This window comes from Calypte anna, chromosome 4A, assembly GCF_003957555.1.
Source record: "Calypte anna isolate BGI_N300 chromosome 4A, bCalAnn1_v1.p, whole genome shotgun sequence".
In the NCBI taxonomy this organism is placed as follows: domain Eukaryota; kingdom Metazoa; phylum Chordata; class Aves; order Apodiformes; family Trochilidae; genus Calypte; species Calypte anna.
The window spans coordinates 5,493,864-5,511,673 of NC_044248.1; the positions used below are offsets into that span (position 1 = coordinate 5,493,864).

The 17,810-nt window shown below is 39.6% G+C and overlaps 1 protein-coding gene across 2 annotated transcripts in view; it reads right to left on the reverse strand.

Moving 5' to 3' along the window:
• Window positions 1–13,454: 13,454 nt before the first annotated feature.
• RAB28 (RAB28, member RAS oncogene family) overlaps window positions 13,455–17,810 on the reverse strand; it is a 62,183-nt gene continuing 57,827 nt past the window's right edge. Inside the window, exons 7-8 of one of the 2 annotated variants that reach the window (XM_030449770.1) lie at window positions 15,169–15,269; window positions 13,455–14,160 (exon numbers count right to left, since the gene is read on the reverse strand). In XM_030449770.1, the coding sequence (XP_030305630.1) occupies window positions 15,174–15,269 (96 nt within the window). In that variant the 3' untranslated portion in view covers window positions 13,455–14,160; window positions 15,169–15,173. The remainder of the gene's footprint in view (window positions 14,161–15,168; window positions 15,270–17,810) is intronic. The other variant, XM_030449771.1, reaches the window with a different exon arrangement.

Sequence of the window (17,810 nt, forward strand, 5' to 3'; positions counted from 1 at the left end):
GTCTCTGTTGCTCCATGGTCTCTTCATCACTGGTACCATGACATGGGGACACTTCCAGTCAGCCATCCCAGAACTGCTCTGGGCATTCAGGCTGAGAGCCTCTCAGTTTAGGCCAAAGAAAAAGTAAAAAGAAAGTAAACTCACTACTCCACTGCTGGTCTTGTCAAGGAAGGGGCTCCTGTTGTAGCTGAGCTCCCCCAAGCCTTGTGGAGATCCTGCCTTCCCCGCAGAGGTTGCTGAGCAGCTTAGTGCCACCTGCCTATAGATCAGCTTAAATCTCTTAAGCAAAAGGAAAGAATGAGACCTCCATCTCCCCTCTGCTGTGAGGATGAGCCCCACATCTCAGTGGAATGGCTAATCCCTTCAAACTTTAGGGTAGCCCTTAAATCAAACCCTTACTCACCACCAGAGCATCCCATCGTGCTGCTGTCCCACTCTGCTGTAGGGTGAGGTACCTCTGGGTGACAAGGAACACTTCTTGCTCTTTGAAGCACCACGAGAGAAAAGCCACAGGGAAGAAGTTGGCCTGCCATAAAAACATAGCCTCTTGGCTGTGAACATTCATCATTCTGCCCTCTGAGAAGTAACAAGAACTCTGAAGAGAATTAAGGAGCCAGCAACAATCTGTGCGGGGTAAAATTTAGGTGGGAGCAAGATTTCATTTCAATCTTTCATCTGCTAAATACATCTTTCCATCTGTCTCTGAGTCAGCAGCATCTCCCTGGTGGCTGATGCAAAGCACAAGAGAAACCATACTGCTCCAGAACATTTCCCAACTTATCAAGCCAATATTGGAAAGCATCTGAGGCTCATCCTACTGCAGAAGCAGGGGTTGGAGGTGTCCTTTCTGAACCATGAGTGGACTTGAAAGGAAGGTTCTTTTCACTTCAGTGTGGAAAAGCAGACCTAGTCCTCTAAAGCTACAAAGCCCTAATGCCCTTGATGTCTTAAAGATCATTTAAAATCAAATCAAATCAAAATTAATACCAGATGAGGAGGGGCAAGGAGGCCAGAAAAAAAATTTTTAAAAGTTATTTTTGGCATTTCATATTGGTACTTTAATTTTTTTTTTACCCTTCTGTCTGCTGTGACTAACTAATTCCAAGCTTAACTGGTAGAGACTATTGGCAATTCTGCTCACTTGTCAGATAATCACAGCAGTTAAGTTTTCCAGGTCTTTTATTTAACAGTGCTCAGCAAAGACCTCCAAATTTATTTGCAAATCCTATTCCCTCCCTGGTTATTTCCTTCTGCTGGATCCTCTGAGGGTTTCTGTTCACATCTCACTGCTCACCTGGAGCCAGGCAGTGGGACCAGAACCTGTCCCATGGCAGCCCTGGGTACAAACTTTGTATTTACAGGAGAAAAAGAAATAAAAAAAAAAACAAATTCTTATTTCACAGCACAGAAATAACCATTACGAATGCTGAAGCAACTTGGAAACTGAGAACAAGATAGCACAATTTTCAGTCTTGAAGATTTCCTTAAGGAAATAAAGAATCATGTGCAAAGCCAATGAACGAGCTTATGGCAGGAGTAACTTGCAGCAACTGATATAAGCAAAAACCCACAGACTAAAATGAATTTACACTGATTACTGAGTGAACTTTAAGACACATTCCCAACACAATCTGTCTGGGGTACCTTGGATGTTGGGAGATAAATCCTAAGAAGCTGACAAGGCCCCTTTTTACAATGTTGTTAGTTCAGTCCAACTGAAAACCCAACTAAAATGTAAGATAATTTACTTTAGAGTCTACTAAACATCATGTGGCAGCCTTGGTTCCACCACGTTATTTATTCATACAAGTATATTATATTATATTATATTATATTATATTATATTATATTATATTATTTTTAAGCCATAGGAAGAAAATTAAGGTTCCAAAGCCAAACACTGAAAATTTAGCAAAAAGCCAGAGCTGTCTCTTCCTCTCTAGCACTGCCCACTCATTCCCATACATTTTGGCACTGTCCCCCATGACACCACCACTTACTCTTTTCCCCAGAGAAACCCTCCCCCAAATATTAGATATTTTCTCCCTCTCTCACCCAAAAAGCTGTGGCTCATTCAGTTCTTTGCTGCATAGAAACCTTGCTGCCAAGGCAGGATTCTTTTCTTCAGCCCTTTCCCCACACCTCTGTCTCCATCCTCCATCACTCCTCTTGGTCCCAATCCCTTTGGCAGGTTGTTGCCTTCTATAGTTTTCTCAGGCCCCAGTCACCCAATTCCTCCTGTAATCTCGGGTCTCAACCACACCTAGAGAAGGAAGTTTCCACTGAAATCAGAACTCTGGCAAAAGGTTCAAAAAGGATGGGTTCAATCCTGATTTCCTTGAACCTTTGCTGATGAAGCTCCTTTCTGACTCCTTCAGACTCACTTGAGAGGAGTGAGCCCCAAAAGCCAAAATTTATCATATCCCTGACTGCAAGGAAATGTTAATTTAACATGGTTAATCTTTGAAAAAGAAGCTGCAGTAGCCCTGCCAGTTGTTTTTATAAAAGACACCAGATTCTAGGAAAAAAAAAATGGGTATGGGGTTAAAATCATCCCTTGGAATAGAGAGGACTTGCTTGCAAGGTTAGGGGTATTTCATTTTGCACCACTTTAAGGGCCAGTTCCAAGCAAAACATGCAAAGGAAATAAAGGTAATTTTACAGAAAACAGGCAATGTCAACAGCTTTAGAGCTGTTTATGTGCATTTTCTAATCCAAGAAGAAAAATATGTTACATATCCTGAATTAACTCCCGCCCCCTTTGCACAGTTGAGATTTTTTTTTAAATAACATTAACATGAAATTACACTTTGTTGGTTTATTTTTTTTTAAGCTTAAACACAACATTAACATTTCTCATCTCTACATCAACTGCAAAAAAAAAAAATATACATACTTGGAAATACTCTCTCAACAACACACATTTTCACAGTCAAATCAAAACACTCCTGCGTGTCAAGATACAACTTGTAAGATACTGATGAGCTGCTCAGTCACAAACCCAGATTCCTCTCCTAAAAGCAGGGTTTTCCTGCATCCCTATATCTGCATCCCTGGCCACAACCTGGATAACCCAGCCCAACCAGATGTGGGTGCAGGGCAGCTCAGTGCCTTGGAGGTGCTCACATCATCACCAGCAAAAGTTTTTCTTTGATGTAAGCTGAACAAGCCCATGACAGCAAAAAGGTCCTGACCCTTCAACTGTGCAGAAGCAGCTCTGCTACCAAGCCCCACTTTTGCTTTTTTTCTAACAAATCCTAAAGGAATTGTCCCTGCAGTCTCAGTTTCTGAAGATCTCACAGCCACCAGGAGCACCCAGGGAGCCTCTGTCCCTCCTAACATCAGAGAACATATTTTCATATTTCATATCAGATATATTTTTCCTACTTGCAGCTCTTAGGCTGAGTAAAGTGTCTTGAGTTAAAAAAGAAATAATAAAAGAAAATTAGCTGTACACTGACAAAAAAAAACAAAAAAATGAGTTTGGTTTTATTTCAGCTTTATCAAATCCCAGTGACTTTTTAGAATAATTATTCAGCTGGTCTGGATAAAAAGTAAGATTTAAAACATTTTGAAGTATCATCAGATATAAGACTCTCAGAAATTACACACTGAAGGGTCAGTGACCTACCAATTAGTAAGCAGAGGCAGGAATCCAACTACTCTGAAATCCATCTCCTGACTATGAAGCAGGAGATTAAGCCCTGTGTAGCTGCATGGATAAACCCTTAGTCCTATACACATTATCTATTATTTATTAAAATTTAGCAAATGTTTAGAAGGCCACACCAGCTTAGTGTAGAAGCAACCTAGAACCCAGGAACTTCTGCTTTTTTGTCCTAATTGCTACCACTGCTCATGGTTTGAAGACTCTTTAAAACTGGCATTCCACAGGTGATGGATTTAAACCTCTTTATCATGCTGCCAGCTCTCTCCTCAGCCTGGGAAGGATCCAGCTGAAGGAAAAGAAACTTGGTCAATTCAGCACACAACAGGAACCAGACTAAAGAGAGAAGTTCAGGTCTCCTGGCACTGATCTGAGGGCTCCATCCACAGAAGTTGGATCTCTTTTAAATGCATTTCCATTGGGTTATCTGCCCTGAAATGGGTTTTTTTTCAGTCAGTAAGACAGAAGTCCCTGTGCAGTTAATCTGATCCTAGCAGTGAGGACTCAGGGGACATCACCAAACATGCAAATTGTGTCCCCAGCTCTTTCCTCCTACTTGGAAGGTGTTGCAACCCCATCACAGAGCTTCTCATACTGAGCAACCCTTGTGGATATTGCCATTTACACCACATCTGAAGGTACCATTCTGAATAGCAGGAATTGGAGGACAGATTCCCTTTGCTCTCACTGGAAATCCAGGAAACCTCATTAGGGCTTCCACCATGGAAACTGAAACCCTACTCAGCATTTACCAGTCAGAGGAGTAGCTTTAGTGTGCAAAAGCAGTGTCTCCAAGCATCACAAATCTTGCAGAAGAGTGGGCTGCTGCCTTGGTGAAAATCCAGCCTGAAACTCCTTATTTGCACCTCTGCAGGGGCACCTGTACCTCACTTTCCTCATATCCTTCCACATCCACCTCTGGCTCCTCACTCCTGCTCTCCATAGTAACTTTTTGGGGTGAGGTTATCATTAGTTTCTGTGTTTGAACAGCATCAAGCTTCAGGAATTCCAAATCACAGCTGGGGGCTCAGCACTTTTGATCAAGATACCAAATAAAGATTCTTCTGTTTCCTCTAGAAAAGGGGAGAGGAATGCTGAGATTTGAAGGATTTGACCAAATCCATCTCATTTCCATGGAGTCAGCATTTAAATGTCACACTTACACTGCAAATACAAACTAAGAGCTTCCACGTGAGGGAAGGATCTTGAGCTTTTCAAAATCACCTGAGCCTGAACACACACTTTTCTCACACAGAGAAATTTCTTGATCCAGAAGCCAAACTCCACAAGGAAGCCTCTAATCAGAACAGAAAGACCTTGCCCACTAAGTCACAGTTTCTCCTCCTTAAGTCACTTATTCCCCATCAGATGGAAGAAGAGGAAAGCCAAGGACTTTAAACCCAGCAACTACTCCATCTGTGCAAGAAGTGCCAGAAAACCCAGTGAGGAATGGAAATTATTCCTTTAGAATAGATTTCAGATAGGCAGAAAGAGCACCCCTGTGCATTTCCTCTCTGTTTTCTCTGCTCTTTCAGGAAATCACTATAGAGATACAGAGAAGGGCAGGTGCTTTTATACTTAAGATAAAAACCTTTCTTCAGTTATTTGAAAAGAGAGGAGAGAGGAGAGAAGAGAGAAGAGAGAGAAGAGAGAGGAGAGAAGAGAGAAGAGAGAAGAGAGAAGAGAGAAGAGAGAAGAGAGAAGAGAGAAGAGAGAAGAGAGAAGAGAGAAGAGAGAAGAGAGAAGAAGAGAGAAGAGAGAAGAGAGAAGAGAGAAGAGAGAAGAGAGAAGAGAGAAGAGAGAAGAGAGAGAGAGGAGAGAGGAGGGAGAGGAGGGAGAGGAGGGAGAGGAGGGAGAGGAGGGAGAGGAGGGAGAGGAGGGAGAGGAGGGAGAGGAGGGAGAGGGAGGGAGAGGAGGGGAGAGGAGGGAGAGGAGGGAGAGGAGGGAGAGGAGGGAGAGGAGGGAGAGGAGGGAGAGGAGGGAGAGAGGGAGAGGAGAGAGAAGAGAAGAGAAGAGAAGAGAAGAGAAGAGAAGAGAAGAGAAGAGAAGAGAAGAGAAGAGAAGAGAAGAGAAGAGAAGAGAAGAGAAGAGAAAGAAGAGAAGAGAAGAGAAGAAGAGAAGAGAAGAGAAGAGAAGAGAAGAGAAGAGAAGAGAAAGAGAAGAGAAGAAAGAGAAGAGAAGAGAAGAGAAAAGAGAAGAGGAGAGAAACCCACTGACATAAATGGTTTTATAGAGAAAGAAGTTAGAGATCAGTTCTCAAAACTCAGTTAACCCTAGCCCTGCAGTCGGATGCTCAGATATTCAGTGTTTCATTCTAGGTATCTCTGAACTATCCCCTAGATATGGAGCAAACTCAGTTTTTTTGGTGCCAGGTGTTCTTTGATGAGGCAGCTGACTTGGAGGAAAAAAAGAAATTAAAAAAAAAATAAAGCCAGTGCCTGGACAAGGATCTGGATTCCAACTTCCTCAGAGCCAAGTCAGATTCAGTGGCCATGATCAGAACACCCTTTGGAGAACAATTCCCTTCCTTACTGCACATCTGACAATTCTGGCTTGCTCGAAAATTCCTGCAAAATACAAAAGACTTTTTGGTTATATTTAATCTTAACTGCTACAATCATAAATAGTGCTTTATAATTTCAGGCTGTGTAACCTGTCAAGTACAGGCTTATTTGCATCCCTGACTTTTGGGGTGATAAAACTAGGCAGTTACACCGAAAGATTCCCATTCCATTTCTTACATCAGTGTGTGATTCCCAAGGGAAATGATTCGTTTTCTTGGAGTTTATGCTAAGCTGTGAGCTCACCCACTCTTATAAATGGCTTGTCTGTATAATTGTTACCAATTACATGCAAATTGCTGGTAAATGGCACAGACAGCCCATTTGTGCCAAATGTTGGTTTACACTTTGCTCTCTTTCCAAGACAGTGGGGAGATAAAAAAGCAATTGGATTGATGAGTGGGATGTCAAATATTCCCTCCAGTTTCCATTATGCAGTTAAACATTGCCTCACCATTCTTTGACAAATCCTGGAATACATCCAGAAATCACACTTCATTTTTTTTTTCCAGGATGGTGATCGAATTCCTCCCCAAATCAGCTCTTGTTTATCCTCCAGGCCAGATCTGCAGTTCAGACACTGCAAAGAGCAACTAGATCTGTTTGCCTGCACTATCTGTCCTGTATTTGGCTTTCAATGAGACTTGCCAACCATCTCCAGATTCTTTTCTCTATTTTGGATTCATTATGCATCTAAGGAAGGTTTGTTCCAAAACCAGCAACTTGCCCAATGTCAAGTAAATGCTCTGATCACACAAGTGAACCACAGTTCAACATATTTCTTTTTTCTCTTGCAACTAGAAGTACCAGAAAAGCAACTGAATATGAGAAACTCTTCTTTTTTTCATTTTTTTCTTTTAACTTGGGAGTGGATTTAGATTATACCCCTTCACAATGGGCAGAAAAATTAAGAAACAACACTGAAATTCCTGAAAGAACTTTAGCCTCAAAGGCATTTATTTCAATGGAGCCAGAATTTATGTCAGCAAAGGATGACAGAATGCATTTAGCTTCAAGTGTGTCCTTAAATTGCATAGACTTCAAGGGAACTTAAATATGTGCTTAATTCTGAGCACATGCTTAAGTGCTTTTGGTGAATAGTACTGAACCACAGCATGTCTTTGTAAAGGAGAGAATGCTTTTCAAAGCAACATTTACTTCTCAGGGCACCTTGTGTGTCTTTTAAATCCTCCTTTGATGTTTCTTGGTCTACTTTGTTTTTAAAAGCTCCCCAGAAATCAAAAAGGATTAGTGGGTCATGATCTTGCAAGCTACCTGGGATGGATCAGCCCAGGAAAGGACAGAAATGGAGTTAAGCTGGCAAAGAAAAAATCTTTGCCTGGAGCAGTTTGCAGGACCCAGTTTTCTGAGGCAGGAATTAGTTAAAATCAATGTGGTATTTTTGTTTGGTATCATTAATCATTACAATTCTAAGGGATATTTTAAATAAATAGAAAGCAGATTATAGGGTGCTTAGCAGATCATAACAGGATTATTATTAATGTGTATTAAAAGTGTCACCTATGCCAATGATACCATGCACCACAAGCTGTTTTGTTCACTCATCCTTGAAAATTTTCCTGACCCAATATATAATTATCCCTTTGTTTTTTAAACAGGGGCTTGAACTGATATTTTTATCAAAACATTGATTGCTCATAGGACATTTGAGATCAAAGGCAGAAAATCTCTTGAAAGAGAAATTAAAAAAAAAAAAAGATCTGGGTGCCCATTTCCTCCAGAACTCAGTACTCTGAATGTGGGATCTGAGCAAACACAAGCTCTTGACCTCAAATCTATATTCTTCTCCCAAGTTCATCCATGAGGATAAGGAATGCTGTGTAGTGGTTAAATACAAAACAAACCTGAAATTGGTACCTTCTGAGGTTTTTGGTTCTGACCAGCCTTGGAAACAAGATTGCTTTCAGTCAATTGGTTATTTCAGCACTTGACATCACCCCCACATAAAACAAGGCAAATGGCCAATTAACTAACTGGAAGTTTTCCAGTTCAAAATGGTGCCAAAATGAATGAAGTGGAGGAAAGAGAGGGAAAAAGAGAAAAAAAAAAAAGTTTAAATTGGCTGAACAGTCAGCTCGCTATGGGAAGCTGAAAATAGAAATCAGTTCATGGAACTTGGGAGCTTCACTATCTTCTATTTGAGGAAGATCAAACTTCGGCATTTGCAAGTTAAACAGGGATCCCCAAGGCTTCCAGGGAGTATTTTATAAAAAGAGGTTTTATACAGAACCTGTGTATTTTGAAAACGAAACTGTAGCACATTAAATTCTAATCACATTCTATTCATAGCATCTGAAATTGAAGCCCAAATTTGCTTCCTCTTGGATTATTATCTGGCCTGGAGTTCTAATCTCATACGTATGCCATTACCCCTATACAAACATGGATATATTTTGGCTTTTTCTTTTCAGCAGCATTCAGCTCTTTTGACATTTTAAGTGGTTATGAGTTGGTTTTAAATGAAGGCAGCCTAAAGAAATCAGATTATATGTTACACAGTAGTCCTTGAACTGAGAATACAAAACTGTAGAACGACCTCTTTGCTTGGGAAATAATGTTCAGATTCCAGAAGGAAAAGTAGTTAATCATGTCAACTTTGTAAATATAAATTTTGTGGAAGCACTTAAATACAGCTCAGGCCCTCATGCAAACTCTTAAGCTACATCAGAAATGAGTGCAAGAATTCTAAATAAGAAAAATTCTCCGGCAGAAAATTTCCTATTGCTATAAAATTGCTAATTATGTTAAAGAACAGCAATTTACTCTTCTATCAATACCAAAACACAACCAGGACAGATAAACATAACAGTTCTAGTTAGATAAACCACGATTTATTTTAACAGTGTTGAAAACCACAAGTCGTGGAGGATTTTTATTTTGCTTTAGTTGCAGCTGCTGGGCCAGCTCGGAGCAGTGATCCAAGGTGGATTAGAACAGGGCTTCAGCACCACTTCCAAGTGACACCTAAATCGTTGTTCTCAGATCAACACCTAGAACAGAAACCTTCTGAACAGCACTTTCTACTCTAACTTCTATGAAAAGGTCACAATCATCATGAAGCAAACAGGACCAACCTCCTTTTGTGAAAGAACAAGCATACTCCTAACAGAAAGGCAAAAAAAAGAACATTATTTCAACTGAATTAAATTGCTGTCATCATCAAAAATCAAAGGCGTAGCCAACTTTAAATATTACCATGATATTTTTCATTAGAAACACTATAAAATTTTGGCTACCCCATTCATTATCAGGTGAATTTGCCAGTGTTTACTTTGACAAGCAAATTAGCTCTGCATTTAAAAAGAGGCTTTTGCCCAATGCAAAAGCCCTTTAGTTACAGGGAAACTCAAACAGTGCTTTATGGAACAGGTTTTTTTTTTGGTAAACAGATGTCCAATGATGCAGATAGAGATCACCAACAATACCCAAATTCCTCAAAAGAGCATCCACTTCACATCACCTTTCTAGTGACCTCGTATGCACACTGCAATTATATTTATTGTTTAATTATTCTGGTTTAAATGAAGCCTCATGTGTTTTCACAGCTCTTATGAACTCCCAAAAGAATGATGTATTTGGAAAGACCTTGAACTCATCCTCAGTTCTGGCACTGATGGCTACAGTAAGGGAAAATACCTTCACATTGGTGTTCAGGAGCCAGATGCAATCTGACCCCTCCAGATTTTAGAACCACCACAGGTAAGAAGCTGCATGAATCTCGTAATGGTTAAAAAACATGTTTTAAAAGTACTGGTAACCTGACAGCCAGCCAGACACAACGTACCTATTGGCATCCCCCACCTCACACCAGCCTGACCCTAGTGAGGAGCTGAATTTAGAAAGACTTTTTAACTGTGGAGCTGAATTTAGAAAGACTTTTTAGCTGTGGAGCTGTTTCTCAAGATGGGTTACACCAACTCTGAGCAGGCAGATCACTCCAAGGGTGTGGATCTGTATTAAATCAGGCCCTGAACATGTTTCTTCCCTCCATCTGGCCTCAGCCTCAGGAATGAACACGCTCCCACTCCTCACGTCAATGGACATTAAGCACATGTCACCTCACTTTTGGAAAGTTTCACTTCATTAGGGTTTGTTGAACTGCTTTCAACTCGTTCTCACCTTGCAAGAAAATTTTAAGTGCATTATTGTGGCACATGCTTAAACTCTAAGTGGATCAGAGCAGTGGAACATCACTTATGGAAGCAGAGCAGGCACAGAGGTGGTGGCTCCCCTGCCTCCCCCTTCCACATCCCCCACCAAATTTGTTTCTATCCCTACAGACTCTAGAATTCCCTGTAAAACAGTGTCTCCTCCCTCTCTCCATGCTGTTTAATCCTCCAGCATTACCTCTGACCTTTCTGCTCAGCCTGGTGGAACCTGGGCCATCCCAATAGCAATGACACCCCTGAAGCTGCAGCCACAGCTGCTGCTGCTTCAAAGGCAACGACCACAGCCAAGGATTTAGTCTGCAGCTGGAATCCAGGGGAAACAGGGAGCAGTCCCCAGGGCTGAGCAAAAAGGAAAGAGAGAGGAAAAAGAGAGAGGAAAAAGAGAGAGGAAAAAGAGAGAGGAAAAAGAGAGAGGAAAAAGAGAGAGGAAAAAGAGAGGGAGGGAGAGAGGAGGGAGGGAGGGAGGGAGGGAGGGAGGGAGAGAGGGAGGGAGAGAGGGAGGGGAGAGAGGGAGGGAGAGAGGGAGGGGAGAGGAGGGAGAGGAGGGAGAGGGGAGGGAGAGAGGGAGGGAGAGAGGGAGGGAGAGAGGGAGGGAGAGAGGGAGGGGAGAGAGGGAGGGAGAGAGGGAGGAGAGAGGGAGGAGAGAGGAGGGAGGGAGAGAGGGAGGGAGAGAGGGAGGGAGAGAGGGAGGGAGAGAGGGAGGGAGAGAGGGAGGAGAGAGGGAGGAAGGAGAGGGAGGAAGAGAGGGAGGAAGAGAGGGAGGAAGAGAGGGAGGAAGAGAGGGAGGAAGAGAGGGAGGAAGAGAGGGAGGAAGAGAGGGAGGAAGAGAAGGGAGGAAGAGAGGGAGGAAGAGAGGGAGGAAGAGAGGGAGGAAGACAGGGAGGAGGACAGGGAGGAAGAGAGGAGGAGAGACAGGGGAGGAAACAGCGGAGGAAGAGGAGGAGAAAGGAAGCGAAAAAAGAAAGAAAGAAAAAAAGAAAAAAGAAAAAAGAAGGAAAAAGAAAAAAAAAAGAAAAAAAGAAAGAAAAATAAAAAGAAAAAAGAAAAAAAAAAGAAAAAAAAAAAAGAAAAAAGAAAAAAGAAAAAAGAAAAAGAAGAAAAGAAAAAGAAAAAAGAAAAAAGAAAAAAGAAAAAAAGAAAAAGAAAAAAGAAAAAAGAAAAAAGAAAAGAGAAAGAGAAAAGAGAAAAAGAAAAAAGAAAAAAGAAAAAAGAAAAAAGAAAAAAGAAAAAGAAAAGAAAAAAAGAAAAAAAAAGCTCATTTGTAAGGATTAAAATGTGGACAGGTAATGGATGTAAACGGGGCAGCCAGGCTAGGGCAAGGCAGGAAGAGTGGAGGTCAGTATACAATACAGAGAACCTGGGGAGGTTAAGAGGGGCAGCAAAAGGAGGGGCTGGGGGCACATAAGACAAGAGATTCCTGGTCAGTGTAAATAATACACATGTATGTTAGGAAGGAGGAATGAGAGCAGCTTGGAAATGTAAACAAAAATACCATCAGAGGAGGTAAGGCTTTAACAGAAAGTGGTGAAAAGATCAATGGGAATAAAACAAAAGGATGTACAAGTCAAAGACAGCTAAAAACAGAGATGTAAAATCCATCTGTTAAGCATCTTGAACTGGGACATCTATCACAGCCTCCATGCTGCAGCATTACCTCAAATGTAAAAGCAAAAGTTTCTTATTATTCAGAGTAATAAAGAGCTTGGCAGTCCAAGCTGTGAATCTTTTGGAATGGGAGATTACACAAGTTTTTTAAGAGAAAAGCACTCTTTGGATTTTAAAACCATGCTACATCTTACTTTGGAAGCTGGATTAGGAAGCTGATTCACAGGCACCAGAAAAAGAGGGCTCTGGCAGGGCTCATAAATATTTGAATATACAGACAGAGTTCAGGACACAAATAAAGCATGAAACCTGAGGGTTTTTAAAAAAAAATGTGCTTTGGATGGCATAAACCTTCAGAAAAACTCTTGGAAAAGTTCTCACCTGGTGGTAGTAGAAGCTTTCAGCTTAGTTTTCAGCTGAGTTTTAGTGGAAGGTAAAGCTGTGCAGAGGAGTAAGAAGAGAGACTGGAATCCAGAGTAAATAATTTACAGCAAATTCACACCTACCTTAGGGTAGAAGCATTCTCAGTATCTCAACTTGTGTCTTGGAACTTCCCACATTTGCATGATAAAATATTACAACACTGTCCTTCTCATGTGGTTATAAATTTAAGTTGCATGCTGAGTGGTTTAAAAATGAACCTAGTTTTGTGATGAGCTTGGAATATACCAAAATAATAATAATAATAAATAGCACCTTTTGCTGTCTGCAATATTTTTCTTTTCCTAATAACATAGTTAAAGTAGCTTAACTACTTCATTAAACTATTAATAGTTAATATATAATAACTACTATATATATTAATACTATTAATATATAATAATAACTATTAATAGTTAAATAATTCCAAATATTAAGCACATAACAACATTCACTTGAAGGGCTTTATAATTTTCATTTGTGAAACACAAGTTTCCTTCACTCAGTCCTCACCAGTTTGCTAAATCTCTAAATGTTGTGTTTTACTTGATCAGAAAACACATTCTAGAGTTAAAGCAGAAAACTATTTCTAGTTTGGAATTGAGTTACCTTAATTTTTTTTTACCTCTCTTTAGCTTCCTTTTCAGCTGTGCCAGTAGAGAAAAAAAATCCTGAAAAAGATTGCTAGGAAAGGGAACAGAGGAGAAATGTGATGATCAGAGCAGAAAGCTTTTGATTTGTCACTTACTCTTAACCCAAAAGAAGAGACTTCCAGGCCAGAAGTCATTCAGTTAGTAATTAAAAATGACTCAACCTAATTGATCTATCAACAGTTTCTAATGCATGCTGAATATATCACTCAGCATTTACTACCCAAACTGTTGACTGAGGTTCATCCATATTCATGAGGACATATGAACATATCTATTACTGCAAAAAGCAATGCTGTGTGGTAAGAAAAATACACAAAACCATGAGTATTTTTCAGAACATCCATGGAGACAACTTGAGGCTGCAGGAGAGCACTTTTATAATATAACTTTTTATTTTGAGCATTGTTTCTTACTGCATACAATTTAGACATTTTGCACTATGTATATATATTAATGGAATACTTTCAAATTATCCCTAAATAAAATGTATTAAGTGTTTTAAATTATCCCAAAAATATCTTTTCCAAGTTACATTTTGCTGAGTGCTAGTTCAGATCACAGGAGGAAAAAAAAAAATGGGGAAAAAAACTTTGAAAACACTTTAGCAAAATACCTTTTTATGGTGATGTCTTTAAAAGTATTTTGAATGCAGGATTTTTTCATCCATTTTTGTTCCAGTATCAGTCAAACAGATAGGAGAAAACATAGAAACATAGTTATACTGATTTAAATAAATTTTTTTAAGAATGTAGACCTTAATTTTTTGAAGTGTGGGGTCTCATCTTTGAATTTTTTTTGGTCAGTCAATAAACTGCCTGCTGCTTCTTGGCATAGAGTGGTGCAAGAGTTTCTGAAAGCTCCAATTGCACTGTTGGGATGGTCCCTGTAAAAACAAAGTTCCTTGTAATCCCAGAGCCTTCGTCAAGGTAGAGGCATCTCCAAAGGGATCCAAAGAGAGGAGAACACCACGGTCACTGAACTGCACACATTGAGCTTCTAGGAGGATTAACAGTCCTTGTCACAGGCTCCTGGCTGTAGTTGACAATATCAGCCTTCACCACCCTCTGTCATGAAAGAAAACACAGGAACAATCAGAAAATACAAATGTCATGCTGGCAAAGCATTCATCAGGTATTTCACTGTGAAATATGAAGGGGAAAACTGCAGGCAAAACAAGACACTGTTCAGGGCTTTTTTATATTACCTTACAGAAAGGATTATCAGGTGCTAATTTTCATTCTAAATACCACATTACCCAGTAAACCTTGTAGGTTTTTGTAACACTACAAATGTAAAATAAATTCTTTTTTGCAAAAGTTTTATTTCCATTAAAATTGTCTGGTATGGAAGGAATAAAATCTTGTAGGTTTTTGTAACACTACAAATGTAACATGAATTCTTTTTTGCAAAAGTTTTATTTCCATTAAAATTGTCTGGTATGGAAGGAATAAAATCCTACTTGTTTACCCAAACAATGGTAATGCATTCTTTAAGAAGAGCTGCCTAAATTGTAACTGGAAAATGTACACAGGTTTTCCTTGCTGTCTCTATTCCAGGCACCTCACAGGAAAACATGGACAGAATTCAAAGCAAATTTCACAGACATTTCACAAAAGCTTTGATAGGCAGACTGACTAAAGACTAAATTAATATAAACAGAACCATAAATATTGATTTTCTAATCCAGCCCCCAAAGATATTGCCCATCCTACTTAAAAAGCATTTGAGAAGGCTGTTGGTGTCTCCTATATGAGACATGGAAATGAGGAGATGGAAATGAGATTTCAGTTTTCTGCCCACTTCAATCTGAGACAGCCACGGAGCATTTGGAATAATACAGGAACACAAAGTATTTCAAAGCTTCCATGAGCTATCTGGTTATTAGAAACATCAGGTAATTGCACACAGAGCTCTAATTAATATGTTAAACACTAAAAGTGCCACAAAAGACATTTTTCTAATAGAACTTAAATGTAACAACTGTTATTTCATGTAAAATCAGTACAGTATGAAAGGAAAAAAAAAAAAAACCAAAACCCAAACTTCAAACAACCCAAGTTTTCCATCAATACCTGAACTACTGCATTGAGCAGACTTTGCTCTGGCAGCTGGAAGTGTTGTGATGCTGGTTATCTTCTTCAGGATATTTCACTAGTTCTGCCCTGACAACACGCTGTAAATCATGTACCAACAGAATGGACAGAAGAGGGCAAGGAGAAGAATGTAGAGAGGGAGAAAAATGGAGAGATTGATCAGTAGCAGAAAAGAATGAATGAATAAATGACATAAAGACCATGCAAAAGCAAAACAAAAGTAAAGTGCATTTCTTTTCAGGCCTTAATGCAAGAGCAGCATCTCTAGCTGGAAGCTTTTAGCTGCTCCTCAAGCTGCTTCAAGGACATTGCCCTTCCAAAGCACCAAAGTGAAATGTTCCAACATGCAACCAATAAAAATGGTTAAAAAGGAAGAGAAAGAAGAGAATAAGAAAAGGCATTCAGTGGGAGAAAAGATGACAATGGCCTATTCCTTATAGTCCAGAATACTTAAATATCAAATTGATTCCCATCAAACAACTGCAACAACTGCATTGGGTGTACACATCCACCTTCTCCATTACAGAACTACTGCATTATAACTAAAGATGCAATCAAAACCAGTGACATAAATTAACAACCTCACATCTGAGTGCAAAACTTTTATTTTTTATATGAACTAAAGAAAAATCAAAGGCTCTCATTTTTCCCCTTAAAGACAAACCAACCCATTGAAAGTTTCCTCACTATTAATACAGTGCAAAGGAGAGAAAAAATCATTGAGCAATTTCAGCCAGGTAATAGAGGAGGTAGGACTGCTATGGGGGACACCCCAAACTAGTTAAAATTAATGCATGAATTAATAAATTAATATTTTAATTGAAAATAGTATTATTGAATTAATATTTTAAAAGAAACAATACAGAAATTGGATTATATGAATATATAAACAGTAGATGTTAAAGGTTACCTCTCTAAATAAAACAAATTTGTTCAAAAAGCAACAAAAATTGCCTTGGCTGGTAAGGGATCAGGATTTATTAGCTGCTGATGTACTCTTCTGGAGTTTAATTGATCACATTCATATTATCTTATCTAGTGAACAACATTCATGATTTACTGGACTCCTGGCCTGATGTTATCAAGGGAAAGGTTGCTAAATCCCATGTAAGGGAGAAGTAGGAGTTTTAGCATTAAACAGTGTTATCTGACCTCACAGGACCTAGTTTCTTCATACCAAGCTGAGGGAAAAAAAAAAAAAGAAAGAAAAAATCTTGCAATTAATTGTTCCTTAAAACACTGGCCCATCCTGTAAACACAGGCAGGTTAGTGACCCAAGCTTAGAGCTGTAGCAAGAAACAGACAATCATAAATTACTTGGATTTTCTACAGGAATTTCATCTGTGTAAAAGTGAAAAAAAATACCACTGCAACATTTCTTCTATTAACTTCATGTTAATTACAAATTTGGGGTATTCTGAATCAGTTTCTAAGTCAGGCATAGCATTGTCATGGTTCAAGCCACTGTCAATACCAAGAAATAACCATTCTGCTTGCAAGTGCTCTGAATTCCAGTTCTCACTTACTTGCCAAACATCTTCTAGTACAAAGCTGGCACACACCCCCCTGGTTTGCTGAACTGGCATTTAGTTAAAGAGAAAACTACACATCACTTACAAAAATGCTAACTCTTGCCAATGCCAAGGAACAAAGCTGTACCCCATGCAGCTTTTACACTCCGGTCGAAAGTAAAAAATACAGAAAGAAAAACATTTGATTAGTAAAGGAGCTATTTCCTCAGATTTCATCAGACCCTTGCGATTTAAAAGGGAGAATATCTTAAGGGCTGAAAATAAGACAGAATCTGCAATTTTCTTACTTTGGAACTGTTCCACTTCAAAAACATGTTCTGCTTTCCAGGCACGTACACACGAGGAGCAATCGAGGTCTTTGTTTTTCACCACGGTTTTGCCCAAATGAATTTTGATGAGCAGTCATCTCAGCACGTTACCAGACAAGGCTGAGTAGCTCTAGCTGAGATAGTTTCAAAACTTACCACCCCCAAATGTCTGTCCTATTCCTCTGCTGGAGATCACTGCTGCCAAAGGAGGGCTGGAGGAATGCAACGTGTGCTTGCACCTCATCCGCTTCAGCACCAAGTCTGGCAGCTTCACTTAAAAAACAACTTTCAGCAGCAGTTTAAGCTAAGCTGTTCAACTTCCCCCTGATGTGGCCAAGGCACATGATCACCTTCCATTTTCTGATTCTGCTGTGGGAGTGATAAATTCCAGCAAAAGGGAGGTAACAAATAGCTTGGGTTGCATTAATATCTGAAACTGCTGCGGCTGTTTTCTAAAGTAAGACATGGCAAGTAAGTCCATTTCTAAGGATTGCTCTTGAAGATAATTAACACAAGTTTTGCTGTTAATTTGGACGGGGCAAAGGACCCCCATCCACTTTTCACAAGAGCTTCTGCAGTTCTGCCACTCATCACAGCTTAAAAGCCATGAGTCAAGCCCCACAAATTCATAGGAGTTAAAACAATGTGTTTGGGATTCCTATTGCTTGGTTCTGACCACCTGGGAGTCAACTCCAAAATCTTTCTAGTGACTGGGACAATTCTAAACAATTTTAAATACAAGAAATAGGGTCTTTGGGCATAAAATAAAAAATTCAAGTAG